Source organism: Leptosomus discolor, chromosome 11 (assembly GCF_034619465.1).
Source record: "Leptosomus discolor isolate bLepDis1 chromosome 11, bLepDis1.hap2, whole genome shotgun sequence".
NCBI classification, from domain to species: domain Eukaryota; kingdom Metazoa; phylum Chordata; class Aves; order Leptosomiformes; family Leptosomidae; genus Leptosomus; species Leptosomus discolor.
The window spans coordinates 3,539,975-3,553,668 of NC_141401.1; the positions used below are offsets into that span (position 1 = coordinate 3,539,975).

The window sequence follows — 13,694 nt, forward strand, 5'->3', positions numbered from 1 at the left end:
GAACCCTCCCTGCTGCCAGGATCTGGCTGCTTGAACCCCCACTTTCCCCAGCGTGTCCTGGGGACAGAGGGACGTAGCCCAACAAGTCGCAGCCAGCTCCCAAAATAGCCACCAAGTGGGAAACAGGCTTTCAGCCTGGATTAATTTTTCCTGGTTATTGTCTGGCTGCGAGTTCACAACCCCGCCGTAAGCCCACAAAACACCACTCATGTGTTGCTTGTTATTTTTGCTTGACTGGGATTTGCTGAGCCATAATCAAAGTATTTCCTAGTCCCGCATTCCCCGGTCTCGGAGGGGATGGTTAATACCTCTTACAAATAACAGGGTGTTCTCACTGCTGACTGCTCTTTGTCAGCCTCGTTTTATGGGTAAACTGAGGCACTGAAAGGCTGGGGCAACATTTTCCCCCTCAAGTTCATTAATTTGGGGTGTATAAAATAAAGCACCTGGAATTCCAGCTGGTGTCACTTGGGATAACACCAGCTCCACGGGTACCTCCAGAAATTAAATACCCAAATGCTTGACGCCGCAGGGCTAAGGGACTCACTTAAAACGAAATCTGAAGTCACTGAGCTGAGGAAGAGCAACACAAAGCCTCGGTCCCTCATCTCTGTGTGTAGAAAAAGGAAAATATTTGGCTTCTTGCTCACATTTGCAGTGAAGACTTGGCTTGTGCGCGGGGTTTTCTGCTTTCAGAGGCGCTCGGGAGCCTTTTCCCTCCCCGCGCTCCTGGGATGTACTGGGACAAGATGCTATCCTCACACTTAGCCCAGTTTGCAGGCAGAGGGATGGAAGCACGAAGATTTCCCTGTTCATGTGGGGGGCAGAGAGGGGTGCCAGGGGGCCTGTGGAGCCATGTGGGCTGCAAGAGCAACCCTGCAGAAGTATTCAAGCTGTGAAAAGGCACTTTAAGGAGATGTCATTACCACGCAGCACTCTGCAGAATAGATTTGTGTTCAGATGTGACGGCGAGAAGCAGAGGGGATGCGAGCGCAGACATTGAGCCCCTGCTGCTCCCCCCTCGGGGGGTGGGGGGTGAGCAGGGGATATAAGCTGCCCAACGGCGTGTTTTGGACTGGTTCTGCCTGGGAGAAGCTCCCTGAAAGCAGCAGGACCCTGCGCGAGCCTCGACACAGCTGGGCTTCTCTCTGCAGGTCTGGGGAAGCTGCAGATATCCCAAGAAGCCTCCGGTCACCTTTGGAGACCACGATGGTCACTGCAAAAGGATGGATCTTCCTCCTCCTCCTCCTCCTCCTGGGAGCCACATCCATTTTAGGTGAAGGTTAAGCATTTCTATTCCCGTCACCGTGCCGTCCCATGCCCGCGGGCACGCCGGCGTGAAGGCACGTCTGTCGGCGGCCGCTGAGCCAGCAGACACGGGCCCGACACTGATGCCCGGCGCTGGTCTGGGTCAGCGTGGCATTCACCCAGCCAAACCACTTCCAGACGAGGGCTGGCACCCATTCAGCCCCCCCGAGCACAGGCAAAGCCTGTCTGCGAGTCAGCCAGCCTCTGGTTGACCAGGGATGAGCTCCACTGCCCGTGCTGGGACCATCCCTGCCTGCTGCCCCCGAGAGCCCACGGTGTCCAGCCCGCACCCCAGCTCCCACCCTGGCTCCCCTCCGCTCCGAGCAGACCCACCCTGGCTAGTGCCTCATCCATCCCCTGAGCACAAACCAACCCCAGCCGCTGAGCCGAGCCCTCGGGAAGCAGCGATGTGGCTGTTCTCCAGGAGAAGATGCTCGGGAGCAGCAGGATGTGTCCACTGCTGGCTCTGGCGGGTCGCACGTACCAAGGTGCTGTCCCTCTGCTCCGGCGGGTCTCGCAGAGAAAACCTGTTTGCAGGCTCTTTGGCTTTGTTTTCCGAGGCGATAGAGGAATTTTGTCATGAAGTGCTCTGGCCAGACGCCTGGGGATAAGAACAGGGAGAGTCAATTTGTCGCTGGGAGGGTGCCCAGAAGCCCTGCTGAGCCCCCAGGAGGTGGGCACAGGTGGGAGCTGGCGCTGGGCAGCTTCAGGCTTAGCTCCCCAGTTTAAATGGGACTGGACCCAGCAAGCACCCCACGAACCAGCCATGACCACCCGTTGGGCATGAGGGTAGCCAGCAAGTGCAGAAACCAGTCCATGTCCCATAGCAACAACCAGCCTTATCCACCTCGGGTTCACTTCTCCCTGTGCAGGGAGAGGCAGGATCTATTTTATATCTTGAGCTATAAAAAGATGATTTGATCTGAGCTGCTCCAAGACAGAAAGCACAAAAAAGTTTTTCTTGGGTGATAAGGGAAACGGCAAACTTGCATCATAACCGGAGCCGCAGTGATGCTGTGGGACATCTCCATCACTTGCACTGCATCTCACAGGAGCTCTAACCAGCCACAGCCCAAAGGGAAATCTGAAAAACCGAGCCTAAGGATGCCCAATCCCTTGAATCGAATTGGTTTATTATTAATCTAATTTAATCTCTAATTTATTGACCCTCAGGCCAAAGGCTTCTGAAACCGGCCCTCGGCAGGATCCAGATAAGACAGAAAACCTTCAGCCCGCTGGTCATGCTCAGCTTGGAGAGTAAGTTATTTCCCAGCTCCGGTGGCTTTCCCTCGCCAGGACAAGGGGTGTTTGCACACGTATTATTTTTTTCAGCCTTAATTTACAACCGAACAATATTATTTGAGTAGATGAGGACATTTAGGCAATGGAATAAATGTTAATCATCTGCGACCTCCTGTAGGGTTTTGGCTATCGCTGACACACACTGTTGGCTCCTCTCCTGGAAAAGTGAAGGTCAAGGGCTTGACCACAGCCCCGACTCCCGCGGGAGGCACGCGCGGGCTGGGAGGGCGAGGAGAGCCCAGGGATGGGCAAGCACATGTTCCGACCTGCCTTTCCCCCGCCCGGCCCGGGGCAGGTTGCGACATGGGGCATCGCTTTAGAATGAAAGCTCGTGGGGCATTAATTAGCTGTTGAGCCCGCTCTGCTCGTTAATCCCCATGAGATACCCCGTCTCCTCAAGCTTTACTGCCCAGCCCTCAGGATTTAAATTCCAGCAGGGACTGAAAGGGCTGGACGTGCTGATGCCACAGCTGAGGAATTAGGGGACTTTCCCAACCTCCCATTCCATGCCCAGCAGCTCTCTTAGCCATTGGGGAGAATCAAAGCACCGAAAACAGGGACACTCAGAGAGAGGTCCCCTCCACCTGCTGAGTGGTATTTTTAAGAAAACTACCAGGAAAATTGCTTTCCTCTCAAAGCAGATGGCACAAGGCCGTGAGGCTGAGGCTGAGGCTGGCTCCTGCTTCTCTAGGGAGAAATGAAGCAAAATTTTGAGGTTTTGATGAATGCAGTTGGAAACTAAAGCGTCTCCCCTTGGCAGCAGTGAGCTGAAAACTCAGCTTTTACCTCCAGGAGAGGGTGTCCCAGACCTGGTCAGGTTGAGCAGCCCAGCTCGGTGCAGCCAGGCTGGTGGGAGGGACTGGTGCTTGTCCAGGGAGCAGGCAACCCCTGCCCGAATCACCCCACGCGTCCTCTGCCCGCAGGTACGAGGAGCAGCTCTCGCCGGGCAGACCCGACCTTCACCTACGCCAGACGCAGTACGTTCCTGCCAGCCGGTGCCGCAGGGTAGCCCCATCCCTCCCCACATCCCTGCCGGCCCTCGAGCCCCTCGGCTTCTCCCTCATCCTCTGCTTTCTGCTTTCTCTGCTGTCGAGGAGCTACCCAGAGCCATATAACGCTATTTCCCCCCGCAGGACTCCCCTCCTCCTTCCTTATCATCACCAGCCCTGCAGATTAAAGCAGTCGATCCCAAACAAGCCTAGGATCCTGCCGAGACCCCACTTTAATCTGCTGCACATTAAATTTTTGCTTGGGGCGAGTACAGACGGGCCTTTATCCACGTGCTGTCTGGGACGGGACCATGTCCCCAAGCCCACCTCCTCCTGCATCCCTCAAATCACTAAGCCAGGTCTACGGATGTGCCACTCGTGATGCTGAACTGGAGATGCTGGCGTGCCAACAGATTAAAAACTTGCTCGTCTAAGCCAAGCGCTCGCTCCAAACCAGACGTGATGCTCCCGTGGCTGCTCTCATTTAAATGGTCTTTTCCAGCCCCTGCTTTTGTAAGCCAGGGGTTGATTTTTGACCATCACTATTGGAACAGTCCGGCTGTGTGCCTGTCTGCCTCTCTAGGAAATAAGCCAGCCTGATTTATTACAAATCTGGTGGAAGAGCAGGTGCGGGAGATGACACAGCACACGTCTCCAAGAAACCTCATCTTTATCATTTTAGTCACAAGCGCATCCTTGTAAACATTATTAGAACGTTGGCATTTGAAAATAAACCCAAACCACAGACTTGGAGTGGATCTCATCCATTCAAAGCAGCTTAAATTAATACCATCTAGTAGCCCGGTCAAAGAAATTCCTCTAAAAATCTAACCGCACGTTAAACTCTCAATAAACCTTCTTTGTGTTTTACAGATCAGCTGGCCCACAACATGCTCAGCCTGCTCGGTAGCATCTCAGGCTTCTGTTTGGCACACAGTAAAACTGGTGCTCACAATAGGATGCACATTTCCCCTATAGAGAACATATGTTGAAGTACGGTTAAAGACATTCAACACACCAACAATTTTACCCCTTTCTTTTTTTTTTTTATTTAACCACATTTAAAACGCAGGCGAGCGTTGCTCCTCAGACAGCACTTAAATGACAATGTGTGTTTGATTTCCTTTAAGCCAAAGTTATTCAACACTAAGCATGAGCTGCGTGCACTTTGCTCCCCTTCAGTTTATCTTAATCATCCTGAATTCGGTAGCCTGTGGGGAATTAAGTCAGAAACCTCGAGATGCCTTCTCCTGCTTTAGTTCCCAGCTCCCTGAACATGCTTTGAGTTTGTTTAATCCACGTGGTGCGTAATATCCAAATGCATAGTCTGAGCTATAGAGAAGCTGCTCTAGAGAAGCTGCTAGGGAAACATCTGCCCGGTTTTGGGCAGCTGTATGTGTAACGTGCGTCTCTAACACATCACTGATGTCATTCAAGGTCCACTGGTGCAAGATTCAAAAAGGTTTTTGTCTCCGTGGTCGAAATGGAGCGAGTGCTCAGCAAAGTGTGGCCAAACCGGCGTGCAGAAGCGTACCAGATCCTGCCTAGCTGAGCGCCTCTGGGGCGTGCACTGTAACGAAGCAACGGAGGAAGGGCGGCTCTGCATTGGACACGTCTGCTCAGGTGCTCCGAGAACCTCACTTACGGGCGGGGGATGATGCCCTGATCTCACCACTGCGTAGGCGTTGTACTCCCTTCACTGTCATTTTACCATCTTCCTCTCCCTCGCCAGAATTTCACGATGCCGGCGCCTTCTCGAGCAGAGCTGGAGCTCTGAGGGAGCAGAGCGTGGGGAGTTCATAGCCAAACAGCAAGTTAAGGGGGGGGGATCCAGATAGGGGGAATCATCAGGGACCCATAAAGATCCTGGGGATATAGGAACAGTCTCATTAATCTTGTTATTACAGCAGGTCTCAAGGTGGAGTCAGGGATTGCAGGCAGCTGCCTCCTTGCAGTCTCCAGCAAGGAGAAGAGTTGGGAATATCGAATTGCCACAGGCCTTGCTGAAGGGGCTTGTAATTAATTATATTATTTTTGTAATCCCCTTTTAAACAACGAATTCTGAAAATAGTCTGCCTTTTCTCCAGGAAAGTTGTTTCATATTTTCCCTGATTTCTTCCATTTATTTCCAGCTGTACAAAAATTATCAGGTAGCTGCTGTACAGGGATGCTCTGTGATTGTAAGAGGAATGACCTGAGCCCTTGCCTTGGGAAGAGACAGCTTATTATTTAGGATTAATCACTGTAGGCGATGAAAATGCTTCAGAATCACTGTTTGGGAGACGATTTGTTAAACCCACCGGGTAATGCTCATTTGGCAATTCACCTATGTCCTGCTCAAGCCAGGATACCACTGACCAAGCTTTTAAGACAGACCAAAGCCATGACTTTTGGGCATGAGTTGGTAACAGAAACCTACAAAGTTTAAGGCATTTGGATTTGTAATTTTGCCAGGGTTGAGCTAAGAGCTCTCACGTTGATCTGGATTCAAATTCCCCCAAAATTCAGCCCTTTGGGGAAGGTAAATAGCAGTTCCTAGCTGTAATTATATCCACGTGGCTGCTTTCTACTAATTGTCAGGTTCAAAATGACGTCGTTCCCTGCGTTTCTAATGCACAGCTGTTGATAATCAGTAAAAACACGTTTTGGATACAATTTATTCCTTATGCAGTATCTGCCTTATTGCATCTAAATTAAAAGCAGACGCGAGACCACGCCACGAGCGTTACGGGGACTTGGGGCTGCGTTCTGACCTGCCTGCCTCCCCCCCAGCCTGCAACATCACCTGCCCCATGGGGCGCATCAACGCCGACTGCGACGCCTGCATGTGCGAGGATGCGACCCTGCACGGGAAGGTCTCTCTCGAAGATGGGTCGCCCGCTGCCGATGCCCGCGTCTACCTGCAAGCCAAGAAACTCAAGCTATTGACAACAGCCGATAACAGGGGCATGTTCAGGATCCCAGGGGTTTGTCCTGATGGCAAAAACACCCTTAAAATCAAGAAAGCCAAATATGCAACAGCGACTGTCACCGTGCCGGAGAGCAACAGAAGAAATTTGGCAATCCAAGTGCAGCTGCAACGATCAGGTAGCCCCAAAGAGGCGGGGGGGGCGGGGGGGGATGCAGGGGTCTTTACGCAGCGATCAGAAACAAACCGTGATGTTCAGTAACGAGACGGCCTTCTCCTCCTCCTGCAGGCAAACCCTACGTCTTCAGGAGCCCCGAGGACAAAGCCAGGCGAGTGGGTCAGAGCGTGTCGCTCTGCTGCGATGCCCTCGGGAGCCCGGCCCCTGATCGCTACCTCTGGTAAGGAACTTGAGTTTGATCAGGCAGAAGCCTTAGCTGTCCCACGGATTCAATTTTTATCTCCTTACCACCTCCATAAAGGTGTTTTTTTTAGCTATAAAACAGCTAAAAATGCAAAGAACCGATTGCTGCAAGTGATCGTTTCCTCGAAACGTGCAAAGCTGGCGTTTCTCGGAGGTAAAGTAACATCATCTGCCGAGGGACTTACCGGAAAAACATACAAATAAGAGCTTGAAAAACCTCAGCAGGCACGGCTGGCAGCTCTGCCCGCCTGCCCAGCAGCCACTGCCAAGGGAAGGGGAATAATTTTTAGGTGATGCCACCCAGCCAGACTACAAACAGGGAAACTGAGGCAAGAGGTCTGGCAAAATCCACATGGCAGGGTGCAGGATTAGGCCACCGCTCTGCTCCAGCCAGGCAGTCAGCCTCTGTCCCTTTAACCGCCTGCCTGTTCCTGGCAGGTACCACAATGGCTCGCTGCTGGATCCCTCCTTATACAAATATAAAAACAACCTGATTCTGAAGAACCTGAAGAGAGACCAGTCTGGAGAGTATTTCTGCAAGGCCAGCAGTGCGGGGGGATCGGCGAAGTCCCAACCTGCCAAGCTTGCTGTCATAGGTAAGAAGAAATGTCCGTGACGCTCTCCAAGCAGTCTTGGAGGTGGCAGTGTGCAGAAACCAGAAATTGTGACACATGTGGGAAAGAGAAGTCGTAGGAAAAATATTTGGGGTTTATTTCATGCATCCGTTAGCAGAGAAGCTTGCGTGAGCTGGTTGTGAACCAGATGCTCTCTACAAACTGGAGCTCTGGATTGCAGGTGACCTGCCAAGCTCAATCTGCTGGTTTCAGCAGATTTCTCACTGTACTTGCTGCCTGATGTGAATAATTCTGTTTGTTTATTCTGTTTTTTGGTTGTTTGTTTTTTTTTTTAAACCTTGGGATACATTTTAGTCTGTCCATAGCCAAAAAGCCAGGCAGCTGCAGAACATCTAGCTGGGGGTGGGTTGGATGGCAGCAGTGGGTAAGCAGGAGCTGGGACACTCTGCTCTTAATGAGGTACTTAAAGTTAAAGCTGAGCACCTGCTTCACTGAAAGGGAGGCCAAATGAATTCAGCTAACCAAAATCCTGCAAAACATCTGGTTTATGGCAGTGAAAACCTCACTGTTATTGGAAGCAGGGTTTAGCTCTGAGGGTTTCAGACCACATAGCGATGACTGTACAATTATTTCATGCTGCTCATTAAGAAATCCTATTCAACAGGCAGACAAGAGGCAGCCTGCAACTCCCAACCCCAAAGCCACCTCATCCGACTTCCTCACGACTGCTTCCAAAAAGCAACAAACTCCTTCTACTACGACGTGGGCAAGTGCCCATCGAAGACCTGCGCTGGGAAGCAGGATAAGGGACTCCGGTGTAAGGACAACATCACCTACTGCTGCGGGGTGTCCAAGATGGAAACCAGAGACATCTCCTGCGACGGGTACACACTCCCCACCAAAGTCGTTGTAGAATGTGGCTGCAAAAAATGCACTGAGACCAAAATAACAGTTCGAGGCAGAGCCACAGCAGCAGATAACGGTGAGCCACTGAGGTTTGGCCACATCTACATGGGGAACAAGAGAGTGAGTATGACTGGCTACAAGGGAACCTTCTCCATCCAAGTCCCAGCAGACACGGAGAGACTGGTTCTCACTTTCGTCGATCGGCTGCAGAAGTTTGTGAACACAACAAAAGTTCTGCCTTTCAAGGAAAACGGAGGTGCTGTGTTTCACGAGATCAAGCTACTAAGAAAGCAAGCCCCTGTTACGCTGGAATCCACCGAAACCAACGTGATTTCTTTGGGAGAAATGGAAGAAGATGATCCAATTGCCGAATTAGAAATTCCTCCCAATACATTTTATAGGAAAAACGGAGAAGCCTACAGAGGCAAAGTGAAAGCCAGCGTGACATTTCTGGACCCAAGAAACATCTCAACAGCCGCCGTGACACAAAGTGACCTGAACTTTATAGACGAGGAAGGAGACGTATTTCCACTTCGCACGTACGGCATGTTTTCCGTGGACTTCACTGACGAAGAGGGCACTGAGTCTCTAAATGCAGAAGAGGTGAAGGTTCATTTGGATGCTGCTCAGGTCAAGATGCCAGAGCACCTGCAAGAGATGAAGCTTTGGTCCCTGAACCCGGAGACGGGATTATGGGAGGAAGAAGGGGACTTCAACCTTGAGAAAAGCAGACGGCGCAAAAGGGAGGAGAGAACTTTTTTGGTTGGGAACATGGAGATCAAAGAAAGGCGGCTTTTTAACCTGGATGTCCCGGAGAGCAGACGGTGCTACGTCAAAGTCCGAGCCTATAGAAGCGAGAGGTTTCTGCAAAGCGAGCAGATCCAAGGGGTTGTGATTTCTATTATAAACATGGAGCCAGAACCGGGGTTCTCCTCCAACCCCAGAGCATGGGGCCGTTTTGACAGCGTGGTCACTGGACCCAATGGCGCCTGCGTGCCCGCCTTCTGCGACGAGCAAAACCCCGAGGCCTACGCAGCTTATATCTTGGCGAGCATGGGTGGCGAAGAGCTCGAAGCTGTCCCCTCTGCTCCCAAACTCAACCCTAATGCTGTTGGGGTCCCACAGCCGTATCTCAACAAGCTCAACTACAGGAGAACAGACCACGAGGACTCCAGCACTAAGAAAACGGCATTCAGCATTAACATGGCCAAGCCCAGCCCCAATTCCCCGGAAGAGAACAACGGCCCCATTTATGCCTATGAAAACCTAAGTGAATGCGAGGAAGCTCCACACAGTGCCGCTCACTTCAGGTTTTACAGGATAGAGGGAGACCGGTACGACTACAACACCGTTCCCTTCAGCGAAGATGACCTCATGAGCTGGACTGATGACTACCTGGCGTGGTGGCCCAAGCCCATGGAATTTAGGGCCTGCTACATTAAAGTAAAAATAAACGGACCCGAAGAGGTGAACGTAAGATCTCGCAACATGGGTGGGACGCACCCGCGTACCATCGGCAAGCTCTACGGCATCAGGGACGTCCGCAGCATTCGTGACCCCGAGCGGCCGGACGTGTCGGCAGCCTGCCTGGAGTTCAAGTGCAGCGGCATGCTCTTCGACCAAGACCGTGTGGACCGCACGCTTGTCAAAGTGGTCCCCCAAGGCAGCTGCCGCCGGGAGAGCGTCAACAGCATGCTCCACGAGTACCTGGTGAACCACCTCCCCATGGCGACGAACAACGACTCCAGCGAGTACACGATGCTGGCTCCGCTCGACCCGCTGGGACACAACTACGGCATCTACACCGTCACGGACCAAGACCCAAGGATCGCCAAGGAAATTGCCCTGGGCAGGTGTTTCGACGGCACGTCTGACGGCACCTCCAGAACGATGAAGAGCAACATCGGCGTTGGGTTGACTTTCACCTGTTCGGAGAGGAGCGCAGCGGAGCAAAGCATCTTCCAGTCTCAGAGGAACTCGGGCCAGCAGTCCATACTGGTTCTGCCAGGGGAGAGCCCTGCGTACCGAAGGCAGCCGGCAAGCCGCCGAGCCACCCAAGGCAGGATCCCGATGAGAGGTCAACGTTCTCCCACGTACTAGAGCTGTATAGGAGCCTCAGTAAAGTTGCCTACGCTCGATTCAACATAATTTGAACGTAACATCTACCTGCTAATAACCTAATTCAAAGCTGGTAGGTGTCATTATTTTTGAGACATAATTAAGATGCCCTTTTTTTTTTTTTTCTCCGACACCAGAAAGGAAAGACATAAGGCAAAAGTTGTGGGCCAGTAGTGGTAGTGAGTTCCTGTCCTATTAAATGCATCCATAAAAATCTTCTTTCTGCCTGACATTAAACAGCTTCACATGATAGCCTAAAGGGACAACTAAACACATGATTCAATTAAGTCATGTACATAAAACACATCTTCTGTTCTGCACCTGCAGACTTTGCCAGCCCAAGTACCTGTACAGTAGTTGGTAACATGAAAAGGAATAAACTGACTTCCTCATACTGAATTCAACTGCAAGGTTTTGTACTTGAAATGTAAGTATTTTATTTATTTCTAGCTTGTTTTAGAATGACTGTATTCAAGCTAAACTACCGGCAGCTGCATTTCTAAGAACTCACACGCTCAACAGCACGAAGAAGCTATGTAGATTTGTAGGCTCCACACGGATAAAAGTGCAGTCTTCTCTCGCTTCTCGCATTATTTGACAAGAAAACCCATGCTCTATGATAGGATAGGTTAATAAAAAAAAGTAATTTTGTAACTTCGACAACGCTGTGTTGCTTTTGTGTTTGAAATGCCCAAGGAAACAAACCACATGTAGAACTGGCCAAAGAGTAACCTGTGAAACTTCACCTTTCTGTTCACAAACGGGTGACAGCTTTATCTGTGTGAGACTAATACTGGGTATGGGTGAGGGGTTTGGTGGGGAGCTGATGTTCCCCCAGGTCCAGGGCTTGGCCACAGTGTGCTGCAGTCAGGGACTCTGTCCCCAGCTTGAGATGCGGAGAGTCAGCAGCAGCGCTGGGAGAAGGGGAGCAGCAGGTCTGGGCAAGGGATGAACTAAGGAGGCAGCAGGAGGTCTCCCAGAGTGAGACGCCATGTGCGGAAAAGAAGGCTGGGAACCTGAAAGCACGGATGATGGAAAACCAGGCAATGTAGAGCAGGGCTAGGAGGGGCAGAGAGAGAGAGAAGACAGGCTTCCCTCCACATTCAGCAGCAGCGAGCAGGACACTGCTGGGCAAGAAGCTGCTCTTAGCTGAAGGTACAGATGGCCACAGAAGGGGTCAGACAGTGATCCATCTCCAAGTGACCTCTTGAGTTGCCCTATCAGATCCCCACTCCTAGAGCAGAGTAGAAGACCGCACCAGCACAGACATCCTGTGTTCACACCCAAACACTGGCAATTTTAGGGGTGCAGGAAAGCCAGAAAGCCTCCAACGCTGAAATTTCCACTGAGAGAGATCACAAAAAGGTGGGCAGTGCTACTGGATGAAAACTGGAATTCAAACACACGCTCACCTACAGCCCATCAAGGGCACGGGGGATCTTTCAGTAGTGTTTAGCAAGCTTCGGAATAGGTTCTCAGGTGTGACACGGGGCATGCCAGGCACTGAACGCCGAGCTGTGCAGGACGGAGTGCCTATGCAGGCTGTTAGGCTTAAAAAGGTAAAAAACCCCTTGATAATCCATGTTTTTATGCAAATTGACAGTTATCAAAGACAAGCAGAAAAGGAAGCGCTGTGGAATACTCTGGCACATCCTTTTCATACCAATGAATTTAGACTCTGTGTGTTTTCTTTTGTGTCTAGTCTGCTGCAAGGGCTTGGCGCGAGCCGGGGCCAAGGCAGCCAGTGGGGAGCATGAGCTCGGACCTTCCCACAGAGCTCTTGGCTTGCGCTGCGGACTCGCAGAGAAATGTCTCTTCCCTCTGCTCCCCTCCTCCTCTGCGGCCAGCCAGCCAAATCCTGAACTTCGTTTCATCACTTTGAGGGTGAAGTAACACAAATGACTTCTACAGACCAACTCAGGAGATACACGGATGAAAGCAGGCTCAGGATCTGATCCCTGTGCTGCATGTGGGCTCACCAGAGCCAAACACAGCAGAATGTAGGGCTCTTCCTTTTGGGGAGAAACGTTTGCTTAACAGGAATGAAATGGTCACAGCCCTACAGCCTGAAATTCTGCCTACCCGTGAAACAGCAAGAAACTCTCCAAGTTTCCCCAATCTGTCCCTCACTGCAGCTTAACTCTGACTTGGAGGAACAAACTAATCTCTGCACTCACCGAGTCCCTGAGCTCTCGGAGGAGGTTGCTGGCAGGGTACATTGGATACAGAGCAAGACAGAGAGGTTTCAAACAGGGGTGCTTAAGCACTATCGACAGAAAACAACCTTGGCCCAACAACCACCCCTCGTTCCTAACACTTCATCATTACTCATGAGCCACGATGCCAAACACGTTAAGCAAGTTTATATGGGAGAAAAGCTACAGCAGGTCCTGGCATCCACCACTCACACAAGTTTTATGCCACAGTTCAACATCAGGGCTGACTCCTCCAGCTTCTGTTTACGGTCAGTGTACGGCAATGCCCTCTCTGCAAGGACAGAAACCTTGTTTTAACAACTAACACACGCTCCCACATATCAAAAGGGGAGCATCAGCTGGAGGAATGCAGGAAGGCTGCGACTCAGCTCCTCCCTTGGCATCACCCTTCGGACCACCAACCGTGAGAAATGGGCTGAAGCAGGAGACCTGGCCCCTAAACGTCAGCAGGTTTGCGGCTAACGGCAAAGCATCTTCCATTGAGGTTACTCAGTTTCCAACCCTCAGATAAATCTGGTGACCTATCCCTCCTCCTGTTTTCAAGAAAAGGAAAATATTGCTTCCCAGAAGCTATCAGGCCATCAGCAGTCAGGATAAACAAAAGGAGAGAGATTCTTGTCTAGTCTCGACCTCCAAATTATTTGCAATCAACTTTTTAAAAAGACTCAAGTACTCCTGCGATTAGTCACTTACACTTTTTGTTTATTTGTAATTTATTCAGCAGAAAACAGGAATAAAGAGGACTCCTAAGAAGCAGGGGGAGTAGTAAGGTTTCAGATCACGAAACAGAGGCATCTAACTGCGAGTCACCAGCATCCCAGGAAATATCACTCCCTCTAACATTTATTTGAAATCCAAGATGAAATCACCCCTGTCCAACACCAGAGCCCTGCTGGTGCCCAAACGTTCTGCAGTTCAACCAGTAATCTGGCTTCAGTGATCTCAAACCCA

The 13,694-nt window shown here is 51.1% G+C and overlaps 1 protein-coding gene across 1 annotated transcript; it reads left to right on the forward strand.

Annotated features, from left to right (window-relative positions):
• Nucleotides 1-1,209: 1,209 nt before the first annotated feature.
• Nucleotides 1,210-10,509, forward strand: CILP (cartilage intermediate layer protein). Its single transcript, XM_009949891.2, has 8 exons — nucleotides 1,210-1,276; nucleotides 2,482-2,565; nucleotides 3,534-3,587; nucleotides 5,037-5,222; nucleotides 6,372-6,686; nucleotides 6,797-6,905; nucleotides 7,367-7,524; nucleotides 8,168-10,509. The coding sequence occupies exons 1-8, from the start codon at nucleotides 1,210-1,212 to the stop codon at nucleotides 10,507-10,509; spliced, it is 3,315 nt and encodes a 1,104-aa protein (XP_009948193.1).
• The last annotated feature ends 3,185 nt before the right edge of the window (nucleotides 10,510-13,694 follow it).

Excerpts from the sequence above, each read along its gene's own strand:
- CILP (XM_009949891.2), top strand. The coding sequence starts at position 1,210 with ATGGTCACTGCAAAAGGATGGATCTTCCTCCTCCTCCTCCTCCTCCTG. Across the intron at positions 2,566-3,533 it reads GGTCATGCTCAGCTTGGAGA|GTACGAGGAGCAGCTCTCGC; the intron begins GTAAGTTATTTC and ends CTCTGCCCGCAG. Across the intron at positions 7,525-8,167 it reads TGCCAAGCTTGCTGTCATAG|GCAGACAAGAGGCAGCCTGC; the intron begins GTAAGAAGAAAT and ends CCTATTCAACAG.